At 39.3% G+C, this 15,256-nt stretch overlaps 1 protein-coding gene across 2 annotated transcripts in view; it reads right to left on the reverse strand.

Annotated features, from left to right (window-relative positions):
• The window catches only part of LOC124545114 (protein SMG9), a 99,767-nt gene extending 85,984 nt beyond the window's left edge, over positions 1–13,783 (reverse strand). Inside the window, exons 1-2 of one of the 2 annotated variants that reach the window (XM_047123941.1) lie at positions 13,499–13,783; positions 1,663–1,847 (exon numbers count right to left, since the gene is read on the reverse strand). In XM_047123941.1, coding sequence (XP_046979897.1) covers positions 1,663–1,847; positions 13,499–13,549 — 236 coding nt within the window. In that variant the 5' untranslated portion in view covers positions 13,550–13,783. Of the gene's footprint in view, positions 1–1,662; positions 1,848–13,489 lie in introns of both variants that reach the window. The other variant, XM_047123933.1, reaches the window with a different exon arrangement.
• Positions 13,784–15,256: the final 1,473 nt, after the last annotated feature.

Below are 15,256 nucleotides of genomic sequence, written 5' to 3' on the forward strand. Positions count from 1 at the left end.
AACTTAGATTTGTTGCTTGACTATTCAAGGTGTCACTCTGGTTATTTAGAATTTCACTCTGAGCATTTAAACTAGAATGTATCAAACCTATTTTTTTCGTAGAGTTTCATTCTGAGCATTTGACTGCTGACTCTGGTCATCTAACTTAGCATTTAAAGTTTTGCTTTGATCATTTAATCAACAATTCAGTAAGCTTAATTGTATACTCTGAGCTTTGATTAGATTTACTAATTCAGACCAGTCATGCCCTTCTTTAGTATTTCTCATAGACATGGCCGGTTCTGACGCCTCTCCAATTTGCTGAACATGACCCATGATCTTACAAACTTCAGACCTAGTGAGCATTTAAAAACTAACTCTAAGTGTAATAACTAGACTAATGAAGTCCATTAAATGGTTTGTATCACTTCTTTCTACGGTACTAAAGTTCTGTTTTGCGCTCACCCAGCGTAGAATTCTCACAGCTTAGGTGAGCGGATATGATGGCAGGTCAGGACCGGTGAAAAGCAGCTGGTGCTGGCGGCGTCGGTTGTTGGTTTCCATGTAGGTGTCAGTGAGTGGAAGTGAAAGCAGGTCAGCACCGGTGAACAGCAACTGTTGCCGGTGGCATCACATGTTGGTTTCCGCATCTGCGTCCCCATGATGCATGTGAGACCTGTATACTTCCTACACCAGATCATCTTAATCAGAGTGATCTCAGCGTACTTCTTCTTAGAGAAACACATTGGAATCTTATTCACTATTTCTCAATTCAAATTTTTTCTTGTGAATAGTTGGTCATGTTCTGATGTCTCAGAGCAAATTCTTTATCACGTTTGGTTTGGTTGCTATGACAACATACAACATCCACCTTTCTTGTTTTTGGTCTTAAAATTCCTGTTTTTCAAGTCTTTTTTCACCAGTCACCATGTTCTAACATTTTTTATGACTAAAAGCGTGTGAAGTGTATGTGCAAACGAGCTTAATAAGAACAAAATTCACACGTCGCACATAAACATTTAATTTCTTGTAAGTAACTCGTATCATCTCACATTAGAAACAGATTTAAGTCCATTTAGAAAAGAGTTCGCGTAACAACCATGTCTCTACTACAAACATATCGTAAAATATGTCTTGCCTCCAGCAAGTCCAAGATAAAAGTTACTAAAAATCTTTTTTCACTCAATTGTTCTTTCATCACTAACAATAGCCACAGTTACAAAACAGCAATAACACAGTTCCTTGATGCTGCCATGTGCTTTCATTACAGCTTCCATGGACCAACCGACAAGTACTTGTCAGTGCCGTTCAACCACCACATCGACCTTTTGCTCAAACCTGATTTCACACCCACACACACAGACATGTGACGTGCAGCAGATATGGTTCCTTTCTCCCACTCCCATCTAAAATATCGTGGGTTTGAGACAGTGGAAGGCAGAGTGATTCTAGAATTTGCATGGAAATTATTCTTGAAACACTACACTACTAATGACTTTCTTCCAACGTGAACTTAGGAAATTAAATTAATCATTATAACAGAATATTATTCATTTTGTAAAGTTAAATAAATGTAACAAAAAAAACTCAATGAAAAAATAAATAACAAATATTCAAATCTACATCAGTTGCTTCAAACAGGACAATGCTGTATTGGTGACCGTTGTTACAAAAAATTCATACCTTACAGCATTGCTGGAACTGGGTCGCTGGGTAGGAAATGAGCTACCCTCCCTGTTTCGAAGAATAATTGTCGTTTGATGCTGCTGTTGTGTTGGCTGCTTATTTTTTTCTGGCACAGAGTCCCGATCAGGATTTGCCAATATAATAGGTGATCTTCGTATTCCTGGTCCATATTCACGTTTCTCCTATTACAGGGACAACATTGATTCACAAGAATGCACTAATACTTACAAAGAGAAGACATAATTACACACTAAAAAACATTTTTAATGTGTGCTTTAAATGCAGAAAGCATAAACAAAGCGATTTCCATCAGGTACTTCTACAACATAGCTGATTCTATAAGGGGTGCACATGAGGTTTGTTTCATTTTTATAAACACATTTTTTTTATTTATTTTTATTTTTTTTATTAGCCAGCACTCCATCCAGTCCTGATAATGGCAGCTGTAAGAGACTCTGAAGTATTAATGTGATACACACGGAACTGCTGTCCACAAATAAGAATTTTTAAATCCTAGAGATCAACCAGTGAGGTGCTTGCAGTAAAGTGGCAGAATATGGAGCACAGCTAAACAGCATGGAGCTCACTTAATACTAGATGCGGAAGACAGACTAAAACCCAAAATTGATAGAAGTAAGCTTTTTTGGTAAATGTGAACACATATGAACATATGCGAAATGGAAGTGGAAGATTGTTTCAAGCTGTACTGCATGTGTTGTGGAGTAGTGGTTAGCGTGCTGTGGATCACCAGTTCAAACCACATCACCAGTAAATATTTGTTATTTAATTTTTATGATTTCCAGACAGTTCCTGAAATTTCTTATGTTGTAACATTTGCATATTTTGGAATATTCTATGTCTGAATAAAAAGCAGCACTCCCCAACCAGGAATTCTGTTCTGGCTGTAAGTTGATGGCTTCTGTGCTAAGTTTGGTACTTTACTGAGGACCCTGCTTTCAGATTTGGGCTCGATTGTGGTTATGGTGTGACACTGCTTGGTGGATAATTGGGTACTTCAAAATATCTGCATCACTGTATCTCCAATTAGGCAATATAAAATCCATCACTGACATGGGCAAGAACTGGAACAGAAGCAGTATATCATTCCATTGTTCCACACATTCAGGAGACCAATGAATTTCAAGCCAACAGTAAGTCAGCTGTGCATCAGGCATCCGTCAATGTTTTCCAGAGGGGCTGGTCAGGATATGATGAAATGGCTGACATGATATGACTAAGTCACCAAATACAACAGGCAAATGTGTACTGTTACTTAGATGGCACAGCCCAGCAATGGCTCGAGAAGAATGAGGAGAAGCTCAATGTTGTTGTTGTTGCTGTGGTCTTCAGTCCTGAGATTGGTTTGATGCAGCTCTCCATGCTACTCTATCCTGTGCAAGCTTCTTCATCTCCCAGCACCTACTGCAACCTACATCCTTCTGAATCTGTTTAGTGTATTCATCTCTTGGTCTCCCTCTGCAATTTTTACCCTCCACGCTGCCCTCCAGTACTAAATTGGTGATCCCTTGATGCCTCAGAACATGTCCTACCAACCGATCCCCTCTTCTGGTCAAGTTGTGCCACAAACTCCTCTTCTCCCCAATTTTATTCAATACCTCCTCATTAGTTATGTGATCTACCAATCTACTCTTCAGCATTCTTCTGTAGCGCCACATTTTGAAAGCTTCTATTCTCTTCTTGTCTAAACTATTTATCGTCCATGTTTCACTTCCATACATGGCTACACTCCATACAAATACTTTCAGAAACGACTTCCTGACACTTAAATCTATACTCAATGTTAACAAATTTCTCTTCTTCAGAAACGCTTTCCTTGCCATTGCCAGTCTACATTTTATATCCTCTCTACTTCGACCATCATCAGTTATTTTGCTCCCCAAATAGCAAAACTCCTTTACTACTTTAAGTGTCTCATTTCCTAATCTAATTCCCTCAGCATCACCCAACTTAATTCGACTACATTCCATTATCCTTGTTTTGCTTTTGTTGATGTTCATCTCATACCCTCCTTTCAAGACACTGTCCATTCTGTTCAACTGCTCTTCCAAGTCCTTTGCTGTCTCTGACAGAATTACAATGTCATCGGCGAACCTCAAAGTTTTTATTTTTTCTCCATGGATTTTAATTCCCACTCCGAATTTTTCTTTTGTTTCCTTTACTGCTTGCTCAATATACAGATTGAATAACATCGGGGATAGGCTACAACCCTGTCTCACTCCCTTCCCAACCACTGCTTCCCTTTCACACCCCTCGACTCTTATAACTGCGATCTGGTTTCTATACAAATTGTAAATAGCCTTTCGCTCCCAGTATTTTACCCCTGCCACCTTCAGAATTTGAAAGAGAGTATTCCAGTCAACATTGTCAAAAGCTTTCTCTAAGTCTACAAATGCTAGAAATGTAGGTTTGCCTTTCCTTAATCTTTCTTCTAAGACAAGTCGTAAGGTCAGTATTGCCTCACGTGTTCCAACATTTCTACGGAATCCAAACTGATCTTCCCCGAGGTCGGCTTCTACCAGTTTTTCCATTCGTCTGTAAAGAATTTGCGTTAGTATTTTGCAGCTGTGACTTATTAAACTGATAGTTCGGTAATTTTCACATCTGTCAACACCTGCTTTCTTTGGGATTGGAATTATTATATTCTTCTTGAAGTCTGAGGGAATTTCGCCTGTCTCATACATCTTGCTCATCAGATGGTAGAGTTTTGTCAGGACTGGCTCTCCCAAGGCTGTCAGTAGCTCTAATGGAATGTTGTCTACTCCCGGGGCCTTGTTTCGACTTAGGACTTTCAGTACTCTGTCAAACTCTTCACGCAGTATCATATCTCCCATTTCATCTTCATCTACTTCCTCTTCCATTTCCATAATATTATCCTCAAGAACATCGCCCCTGTATAGACAATGACACGGACAAATTCCAGCCTGAAATGAATGAATGAAAATCTACAGCAAGTCCACTTAGCAGAAAAACAAGTGAAGAACAGGGCTCAACATCATGGTGAAATGACACAGTCTATAGAGAATGTTTGGGATGTGTGCAACATTGTGAATCCAAATTTGACAGAACCCAATAAAATCTCATATTTGATGAAAGGAGATGAAGAAGAATTGTACTAAGCTCTTCTCATACAGAATGTCACAACAGCAGAGGAATTCATCAACTGGCACTAGTAAAGGCAGTTCAACAGAAAGAGTGAGGCAAAAGAGGTATGATCGAGTCCCAAAAGTGGTCTCTGTTGCAGTCATGGAAGAGCACCATGACCTTGCCTCTCCCATGGACTAAGTAGTAAGAGAAGAGGTAGAGTAGTTTATAGCAGCCAGAAATGTAAGAGCAAGAATACAAGAGATAGATGCCATGAATGTTGACCCCATATATCAGCAAGTAATGGAGAATGTCAAAGAAGAGGTGCATCAATCTTCAGCACCAATCTCATCCACCAGTTGAATGTGCTATGAAGAAAGGACTCTGCCAACTCAAACTTGGGCTACAGCCACCACATGACAATCCAGGTTGTGACCAATGCAAGTAAAACCAACACAATACACCCAACTCCTATGTCAAATGTAATGCACCATCAAAGAGCAGACATTTGGAGGACAGAGAATAATATTCCACTTTGTTTCAACTGCGGATGCCCTGCATATGCTGTGTACTGCTTCACAGAAAAAAGACGAATGTTCAATAACAATCATGCCCCAAGACTTCAACCATCACAACCGCTCCATTTGCCGATGATTACATTCAACCTGTGGGATGAAGTCCATTCTTGTACCCTGGAAGAGGTCATGCCCCAATCTGCCATAACTGCACCCACAAACGCAGCTCTCACACACATGACTGCAGCCTTTGGCAGATGAATGAAGCCACAACTGAGTTGCATTTGTGTGTGTGTGTGTGTGTGTGTGTGTGTGTGTGTGTGTGTGTGTGTGTGTGTTTTACATAACAGCTGCATACTATAACAGTAGACACTTTGTTATATGTGTTTTTGTTCCTCTTTGGTACAGGGGATCCTACGATGGTCTGATCCTAGACCGAAATCAATTGTCTCTAATAAGATATATAGTCGTGTATTGCATTATGCATCTCTTAACATTCATTAAAGCTGTACAACACCACCTCCATAAAATACAGCTGAAGAACATCTAAGCAGCCTATCTGAAGAACATGTAATCAGCCTGTCAACAATGCTGAAGTGCGTTTAGATTGCAGGGCTTTGTATGAATCCAAAAATGTGGCCCTACATCATCCAACAAATAAAAATCTTGGGGCACCTAGTTAAGGGCAATGGATTTGGTCTCAATCCAGAGAAAATAAAAGCAGTCATTGATTTTCTGACTCCTTGGTTCATTTGATGTGTGTAAAGCTCTCTCTGGAAGTGCTTGTACTACTGCCGATTCATAAAGGGCTTCTGTATCAAGGCATGTCCCTTGCAAGAACTACTGCAGAGAGGCACCAAGTTTTCCTGCAACAAGGTGCAAGGAAGTTCATTCCTTGTCCTTATGGAGGTACTGGCATCTTTCCCAGTTCTAGCACTGTGTAATGAGAATGCCAAGACAGAACTTCACATTGACACTAGCAGGTATGGGATAGGTGCAGTTCTAGTATAAATTTAAGAAAGTGCTGAAATGGTGGTAGTTTATGCTTCCAGAGTACTCTCCAAGTCAGAGATGAACTACGCTACAACCATGAAAGACTGCCTTGCAGTTGTTTGGGCCATCCACAAGTGCCAGCCATATCTATTGATCAAACCATTTACTGTTGTGTTGGGCCACCATCCTCTAAGTTGATTGACTAGCCTGAAGATCCATTGGGTCAACTGGAGAGATATGTACTGCGGCTTTGGGAGTATGACATCACAGTGGTATACAAAAATGGATGCAAACAACAACAAAGCCACCTGCTTTTCAAGGAAACCTTGGCAGCACAAAGCATCATGTACGAAACCTCAGTCATTGCTGCATTAAATGATGATGTTGCTGACAGAGCGAATATCATGCATTGATGAAAACTGTAGTGGCCTTGAAGGAGGCTTTTCACGACTGTCCAACATCAGGTCACCAGAGATTCATACAGACTCTAGACAGAATCAGACACATGTATCAGGTCAGGTGTATTGTGATCTATCAAGACACTGTGTGAGCTAATGTACGGAATGCCAGTGACAGAGGCATGTGCCACTATTACCAGTGGTGCACATGATACCAATTCAGACTGCAGCAGTGCCTTTTCACTGGTTTGAAAACGACCTCTTGGGGAGATTCCTGAAGTTGACAAATGAGAATTGATGGATATAGTCTCCATTTACTACCTGACCTGCTACAGTGTCACCAAAACTGTGCTTACGGCTGAAGCTCTGGTAATTGAAATGTTCCTTGCAGAAGACATCACGGAGCACCGTGTATGATGATCTCTGATTGTGGCAAAGTTTTGCTATCAGGACTAGTGCCACATATAATTTCATGTTGTGACACCCTCCACAGGATGGCAACTCCCAACCACTCACAGAAGAATGGCCTCCCAGAATGCTACAATTAGACTTTGGTAGTTGTGCTTCCAATGTATGTTTATGTCAGACAGAGAGAATAGAATACAGTACTGCCCATCATGGCATTCACATACAACAACAAAGCAAAACACTATAAGTTTCATGCTGTTCTTTCTGCTCGATGGTTGTGAAGCCAAAATGACAATGGACACACTGTTCCTGTTTTAAATGGATGCTACTCCGCATGACTCCACAAAACACCTCATCACCCGAAATGAAGAAACAAGACAGCTGGCTTACATACAATGTATTACATATTACATACATCAGATCTACTGCAAACAAATAGGGTGAAACTCTTTGAGGATGTTCACACTGAAACTGGTATCAGTGAAAATGAGGCAGTTGTACAGATAATGATAACCTAAAGGACAACTGAAAGAAATATAAAAAATTGTTTGTTCATTCAGCTTGACAAGCAGAACTGTCATGTTTCAAGGAAGAACTAATAACATTTACCTTTGGCCACAAGCATGTAGAGTTATGGCTTAAGGTTATAAAATAGTTGACTAAGCACTGGAAATGTATTATCTGGGGAAAAAGTCATGATGGGAAGGATGCTACATGGTATACGGTCTTTGCAAAACAATTTTTAAAGAAATAATAACTAATGCTCAATGTGTTCAATAAATTTAGAGTTATAGAGATATAAATACTAAAAGTGTGAACCCTAGTGCAGCAGAATTTTATCAAAAAACCTCTTATATAATCAATCTAAATTCTTGTCATATGTTAAGTAACACAGTTTGTGGCCAGGCACTTGGGTGCAGCAGGAATCAAAATTGAGGAGAGAGTAGCAAATGCTGTAATGCTGAATGTCATTTTCAAATTTTCCTTTACAAAGAAAGGTCAGAAGTACTGTAGGCCCTACCAGTTTAATTTTCACAACACTGTGAAGGTGAGTGATACAGATAGTGTCTCTGGCACTGAGAAAGAATTGAAACTGATAAAACTGAACAAGGCACCATGTCAAAGTTAAATCCCTGCCAGGTTCTATATGCAATTGATAACTGAACTAGGCCCTCTATTAACCATAATATAACGTAGAACACTCATACAAAAGACTGTGTCTGGAGACTGGAAGAAAGCAAAGCTCATTCCCTTCTGCAAGAAGGGTAGCAGAAGTGACCTGAAAAACTCCTTTTCAGTATTAGTGACAGTCAGCTAATGTAAAATCTTGCAACACATTATGAACCTATACGTACAATGTGATGTCTCAAACATAATGACTTCCTCCATGCTAACTCAATGACTAAGGATTCCAAAAACACATACATCTTCTCGCAAGACATCCTGAGAACCTAAGTGGATCTCAGGTCACCAATGATCGAATTCCTGTTGTTAGAGATAGGAGAACAAGAGCAGTTTTAGGCGGAAAGCAGATAATAGCACCAGCGGCATAAACATCAGAATCAAAACAACCAGTATGAAGGCAACCACCAGTGCAAGTGGTAATGACCAGCACATGAGAGAAGAGCAATACTTCAACCACATTTGGAGGTGTTTCTTGTGTCAAACAGCACTAAAAAATTACTAAGATGAGCGGAGGGGAAGGCATAGATTGAATAGATTCTTTAACATTCCTGCACAAAAAGTACAAATTTTAAAAAGAAAAAGGGTGAATTAAAAATACTTCTAAATGACATTCGTAAGGAAGTCCAAGTTCTTTGCACCAATAAACAATGATTGAGGGAAACAGAATCAAGCACTCCTACAGTTACAGATTCTGAAATGAGAAGCTGCTTCTGTAGGCAAAACTATACACTTGGTGGAGCATGTGTATTTGTTAGAAAACTAAAACAGATGAAATGCATTGAGAAAGACTGAATACAATCCTTGTGAAATAGCAAAAAAGATAACTGTTATTACACATCATCAACAGTTAATTTTTCTTTGCTTTAGAAAATGTGAAGCTCCTTTTAACATACTGCCATCCCCTTCAAAACAGCAGAGAAATGCAAAATGATTTCAATGTAAATTTTAAAATTGGCAAGTAGTAAAAGCAATCAACTAATGAACTTTTAATCTCTTACGACATGTCTGTGTTGCAGGACTAGTTGTATTTACTTTATTGCAACATAAAAACACACCGTAACTCATACGATGCCTTTATTAGAAAATTAAACAACAGAACAGCATAAAAACAAATGAGGAAACATAAGTCAGAGACTGTGCCAGAGATAGTAATTACAAATAGCAATCACTTGCACACAGCATTACACTGCATGTAACACTACACTTCATCTGTAACAGTACAAGGAACCACCAGATATGGTTAGGAAAGTAAAATAATTGAACAAATATTTTACTGGCACACACACATATGCTTAAGGTTTGAGATGACAGGCACTGGGTCTTAAGATAACAATGCAGTTAAATTTGTGCTTAGAAATGTGCTTCATAATAACAGTAGAAACATGTCACAGAAATAATTAATAAAAATAACAACAGGATTTTCAATTGTTTGCTACAAGAAGTAACTAGGTATAAGGTATCCCAAGACAATGAAAACAATGTGTGTCACTCTTCTTTCTGTAACTATAAACCAGCTGTCTCACTCCACCTTTTCCCAAAAACTTTGTCAATCGAATATATTCATGCCAGTTTCAATATGTGACTCACCTCTCACTCCCACCAGCTCCCCTAACTGTAACTCCCTCACACTCATTAGGCCATCACTGTAAGCCATTCATACCCATCCACTCCAAATTGCCCATGCTTGCACACTCATTCAGACCAACACATTCTTGTTATCTCATTCTGCGTCTCTTAACTGTCATTGTTTCCTGTCTTAGACCCACAGTCACCTTCATTCTGTCCTACTACTACTACTACTACTACTACTATTACTACTGTCTCCTCTCACTGTTGCTCCCTTTCACAGCTACTATCTCATTCATTCTTTCTCACTGCTGCTTCTCTCCTCATTCACACTATCCCTAGACCAATTCAAACTTCCATATGCCACACCGTCTACATCCCCTAATACTGGTACATCATGGGGCTCCCACAACAGGGAGACAGCAATGTTATTAGCATTGTTTTTAGCTCATCTAGACATGTAATACTATTTTATTTTGCATGTCTGAAGGAACAGACATTGCTGACGATCCACAGGTTTTAAATATTAGGAAACTTATTCGCATATTGAGAATTCATTTGATGTCAGTTGTACTAGCTATAGATATACACTCTACAGGAGAGACACAAAAACTTGTGCCAGAGCAAGACACTTTCATGTGTCAATAATAGATTGTGTATCTATACCTACTACAGCTGAAGTCAAATGGATTTGAAATTAGTGAATAAGTTCCATAATATTTAATACAGCTGTGGATCATCATCAGTCTGCTCCTTCATATATGCGAGATAAAAGGGCAGAAATGAGTTAGGAGTAGTTTGATTTATTTTACATTCAAAGCTTTTAGGAGTGTACATTGATCAAGACAAACTGGAAAAACTATGTAGCACAATTCTCCCAGAGATTCGATTCAACATCTTTTGCTTTGAGACTCATTCCAAAAGTATGCCCCTCAGAAGTTGCTAGAAAGGCTTACTATTGTTACTTCCAGTTCTGGTAGCTTATGAATTAGCTTTTTGGGCTAAAATTAATAATAGATTAAATGAAATTTTTACATTGCAGAAAAGGACTATCTGAATTTTGTCACCTATGACTCATTGCAAGCCCAATTCAAAAAGTTGTGCATGCTTACTATACCCTTCTTTTACATAAACAAATGTGTGCTCGTGACAAGAGGTTATAACATTTGCAACTGTACGCCCTCCATAGAGCATACAAAGGACAGCTCATTCTCAAACCTATGTGAGCCACTTTGGTGTCATTCCTTGTAATGCAATGTCAACATACATAACAATGTTAGAGATGGAAACAGCTTTTAGAACAAAGTTAAAGACATCCTTTGCTGAGAAGTGTTGCTACAATGATGTTTTCTCTTTTCTCCACCTCAGATGCAGTGCAATAACCTCCCCACAGTAGGAAATCAGTTGCAAGAAACGTAATGATGGATGTAGTGTAAGTGGGTGTTTGTGTGTTTTCAGATGTGTAATAAAGTGATCTTATTTTTGGAAAGGTAATATAACAGTTTTATATTCTAGTCATATCACTCATCACACTTCTTGTGCATGATGTTAGCCCCTTGTTACATTTTGTTTTGTTTTCTAACCATATGCTGAGCAGTGAGTTTCCCACAGTTTATCCCAAGTTGCTAAAGTGAATGCTGGGATGGTTCCTTTCACAAGGCCTTAATTCAGGAGTAAAGGAGACCACTCACTGAAAATTAGAAGTGTCAAGTTGACAACGGGCACACACAAAAGGGTATGAGAACTTTGGTAAAAAAAACACACACACACACACACACACACACACACACACACACGACACACATGGGTGTTGGAGCTGGTGAGGTATGGCACATGACGAAGATGACATGGAGGTGTGGATTTGGAAGGATGATACCATAGGGCTGTTTAGTAAAAGGTGTGGGGACAATGGGTTTGCAGAGATTGAGGACAGGAGCATTACAGTTGCGAAGGATGTGTTGCAAGAATAACCCCCATCTACGTAGTTTTGGAAAGCTTATGCTGATGGCGAGCAGCCAGGTGGTATGGGCTGTGCAACAGACATTGAACTCGAGCATTTTGTGCTCATAACAATATTGTACCATTGGGTGGTTAACTTCGTTCTTGGTCACAGTTTGGCAGGGACCATTTATTCTGGTGGACAGGTGGTTGGTGATCATGCCCACACACAGCGCTGCAAGGTCTACATCTACATTTATACTCCGCAAGCCACCCAACGGTGTGTGGCGGAGGGCACTTTACGTGCCACTGTCATTACCTCCCTTTCCTGTTCCAGTCGCGTATGGTTCGCGGGAAGAACGACTGTCTGAAAGCCTCCGTGCGCGCTCTAATCTCTCTCATTTTACATTCGTGATCTCCTCGGGAGGTATAAGAAGGGGGAAGCAATATATTCGATACCTCATCCAGAAACGCACCCTCTCGAAACCTGGCGAGCAAGCTACACCGCGATGCAGAGCGCCTCTCTTGCAGAGTCTGCCACTTGAGTTTATTAAACATCTCCGTAACACTATCACGGTTACCAAATAACCCTGTGACGAAACGTGCCGCTCTTCTTTGGATCTTCTCTATCTCCTCCGTCAACCCGATCTGGTACGGATCCCACACTGATGAGCAATACTCAAGTATAGGTCGAACGAGTGTTTTGTAAGCCACCTCCTTTGTTGATGGACTACATTTTCTAAGCACTCTCCCAATGAATCTCAACCTGGTACCCGCCTTACCAACAATTAATTTTATATGATCATTCCACTTCAAATCGTTCCGCACGCATACTCCCAGATATTTCACAGAAGTAACTGCTACCAGTGTTTGTTCCGCTATCATACAATAAAGGATCCTTCTTTCTATGTATTCGCAATACATTACATTTGTCTATGTTAAGGGTCAGTTGCCACTCCCTGCACCAAGTGCCTATCCGCTGCAGATCTTCCTGCATTTCGCTACAATTTTCTAATGCTGCAACTTCTCTGTATACTACAGCATCATCCACGAAAAGCCGCATGGAACTTCCGACACTATCTACTAGGTCATTTATATATATTGTGAAAAGCAATGGTCCCATAACACTCCCCTGTGGCACGCCAGAGGTAACTTTAACGTCTGTAGACGTCTCTCCATTGATAACAACATGCTGTGTTCTGTTTGCTAAAAACTCTTCAATCCAGCCACACAGCTGGTCTGATATTCCGTAGGCTCTTACTTTGTTTATCAGGCGACAGTGCGGAACTGTATCGAACGCCTTCCGGAAATCAAGAAAAATAGCATCTACCTGGGAGCCTGTATCTAATATTTTCTGGGTCTCATGAACAAATAAAGCGAGTTGGGTCTCACACGATCGCTGTTTCCGGAATCTGAAGATGAGCTGGTATATGATATGATAGCTTTCAGAGAAGGCATGCCATTTTTGATGGGAACCATCCCTCGCATTACCATAAACTACTACGCTGTCCGATGAATTCATCACCGAATTTTTGGATTGTTTCGGTAATCATTGGTGGATTTCAAACGCGGAGGTCATGAAATTACATCAAAGCATTCGTGGCAGCAGATGCTATAGTTTTACGCCATGCCAAAACAAGATCTAAAGTTCTATGGAAACAATATAAATGCAATCCACGCCAAGATCAGACTAGAAATCTTAATAAACTATATACGTACCTTACTCACAGAAAAATATCTCTTTGGTCTGCCTTCACGTCCTTTCTCAAAATCTGACATACTGAGCCGTCAAGCACAGTTCGCATGTGCAAATTTACACTGAGCTGGTAAAAGTGGAGAAAACGATGTTTACATATTTATATATGTGATTTATTGATCCCATAAAATAACGTGTTGGGGATTATGCTTCCTTCAGAAAGGCAAAAATCATCTCTTTAAAACGTATTTCCTGGTCAAATTCTCCGCTTCTTTTCTTGCACTTTGTTTACAAACACACCAAAGATAACTATGCACATGCTCGACGTCTGACCACTTGACCAGTAGCATAGCGCAACGTTTACGTTCACACCATATTTTATTTATTTTTATTTATTTATTTATTTTCGAGTTCCCTGGATCCTTGACGCCACTGTATCGCTAGGATGTAGAACTTGTCAGATTATCACAGTAATAGCCACATGTAGATGATCATGAGGCAATCAATTTAACATATATAAGCAGATACATTAAAAAGGACATCCACATGTCAAATAATTACACACAAAAATTCAGATAACAACACAGATAATAGTACACTAATGATATAGATGACTGCATAAATAATAGTGCAGTAATGACATAGATGATTACATAAACAAATTTAAATTAATTCATCCAAAAAATATTCTGCCACCAAGTGATATGCTAATCTACATAATCAGTTCTATTAAGAATGCATGAAATTAAACACAAATTCAAGAAATATTAAACATTATCAAAGAATTCCTACAAAGAATAAAAAGAATTATCCAAAAGATAAAATTTTAGCTCTGTCTTGAATTTTGTAAGATCCCCAATGACTGATTTGATATGGACAGGAAGTTTATTGAACACTTTTGTGCTTGAATAATGAACTATATTCTGTATCATGCTGAGATTTTTTAAATCTTTTTGAAGATCACGTTTTATTCTAGTATTATGATCATGGTACACACTATTCATTTTGTAAATTGCATAATTTTTTTTCACGAAGCACATGTATTGACAAGGCATGGTGAGGATCCCCAGCTGTTTGATTAAATTTCTGCAAGAAGATCTAGGATGCACTTTACTCATAATCCTGATAACTCTCTTCTGTGCAACAAAGACTTTATTTGGTTGTGGTTGATTTCCCCAGAATATAATGCCATATGTCATAAGTGAATTTAAATAACCAACATATGCAGTTTTGATTGTTTCCATGTTACAAACAGATGCAATTGAGCGAATGACAAATGCTGCTGAATTCAGTCTTTTACATAGGTCAGTGATGTGGACAGACCAGTTTAGTTTGTTTTCAATATGTAAACTTAGAAATTTGGAAGATACAACTTTCACTATTTCCTTGTCTCCACATTTTATTTTAATTTTTTCCAATTTTTTTGTTTACTGTTTGAAACTGAATGAAATCAGTCTTATTAACATTGAGGGACAGACTGTTTGCAGTGAATCATTGTAGAACTTCTTGGAATATAGTGGTTGCAGTGTTCTCTAGACTGCAGTTGGGTACCTTGTCAATCATAATGGTTGTGTCATCTGCAAACAGGGTGAAGTATGCTTCTTGGGTCACACACCATGGGAGGTCATTTACAAAGATTAAAAAAAGTAAGCGACCAAGCACTGACCCCTGCGGCACTCCACATTTTAATGTACCCCAATCAGACCTGGCAGGCGCCTTTGCACAATTGTTTAATACTACCTTCTGATTTCTGTCATCTAGATATGACTCAAGCCACTTCCCTACTTTAT

The sequence above is a fragment of the Schistocerca americana genome, chromosome 1, assembly GCF_021461395.2.
Source record: "Schistocerca americana isolate TAMUIC-IGC-003095 chromosome 1, iqSchAmer2.1, whole genome shotgun sequence".
In the NCBI taxonomy this organism is placed as follows: domain Eukaryota; kingdom Metazoa; phylum Arthropoda; class Insecta; order Orthoptera; family Acrididae; genus Schistocerca; species Schistocerca americana.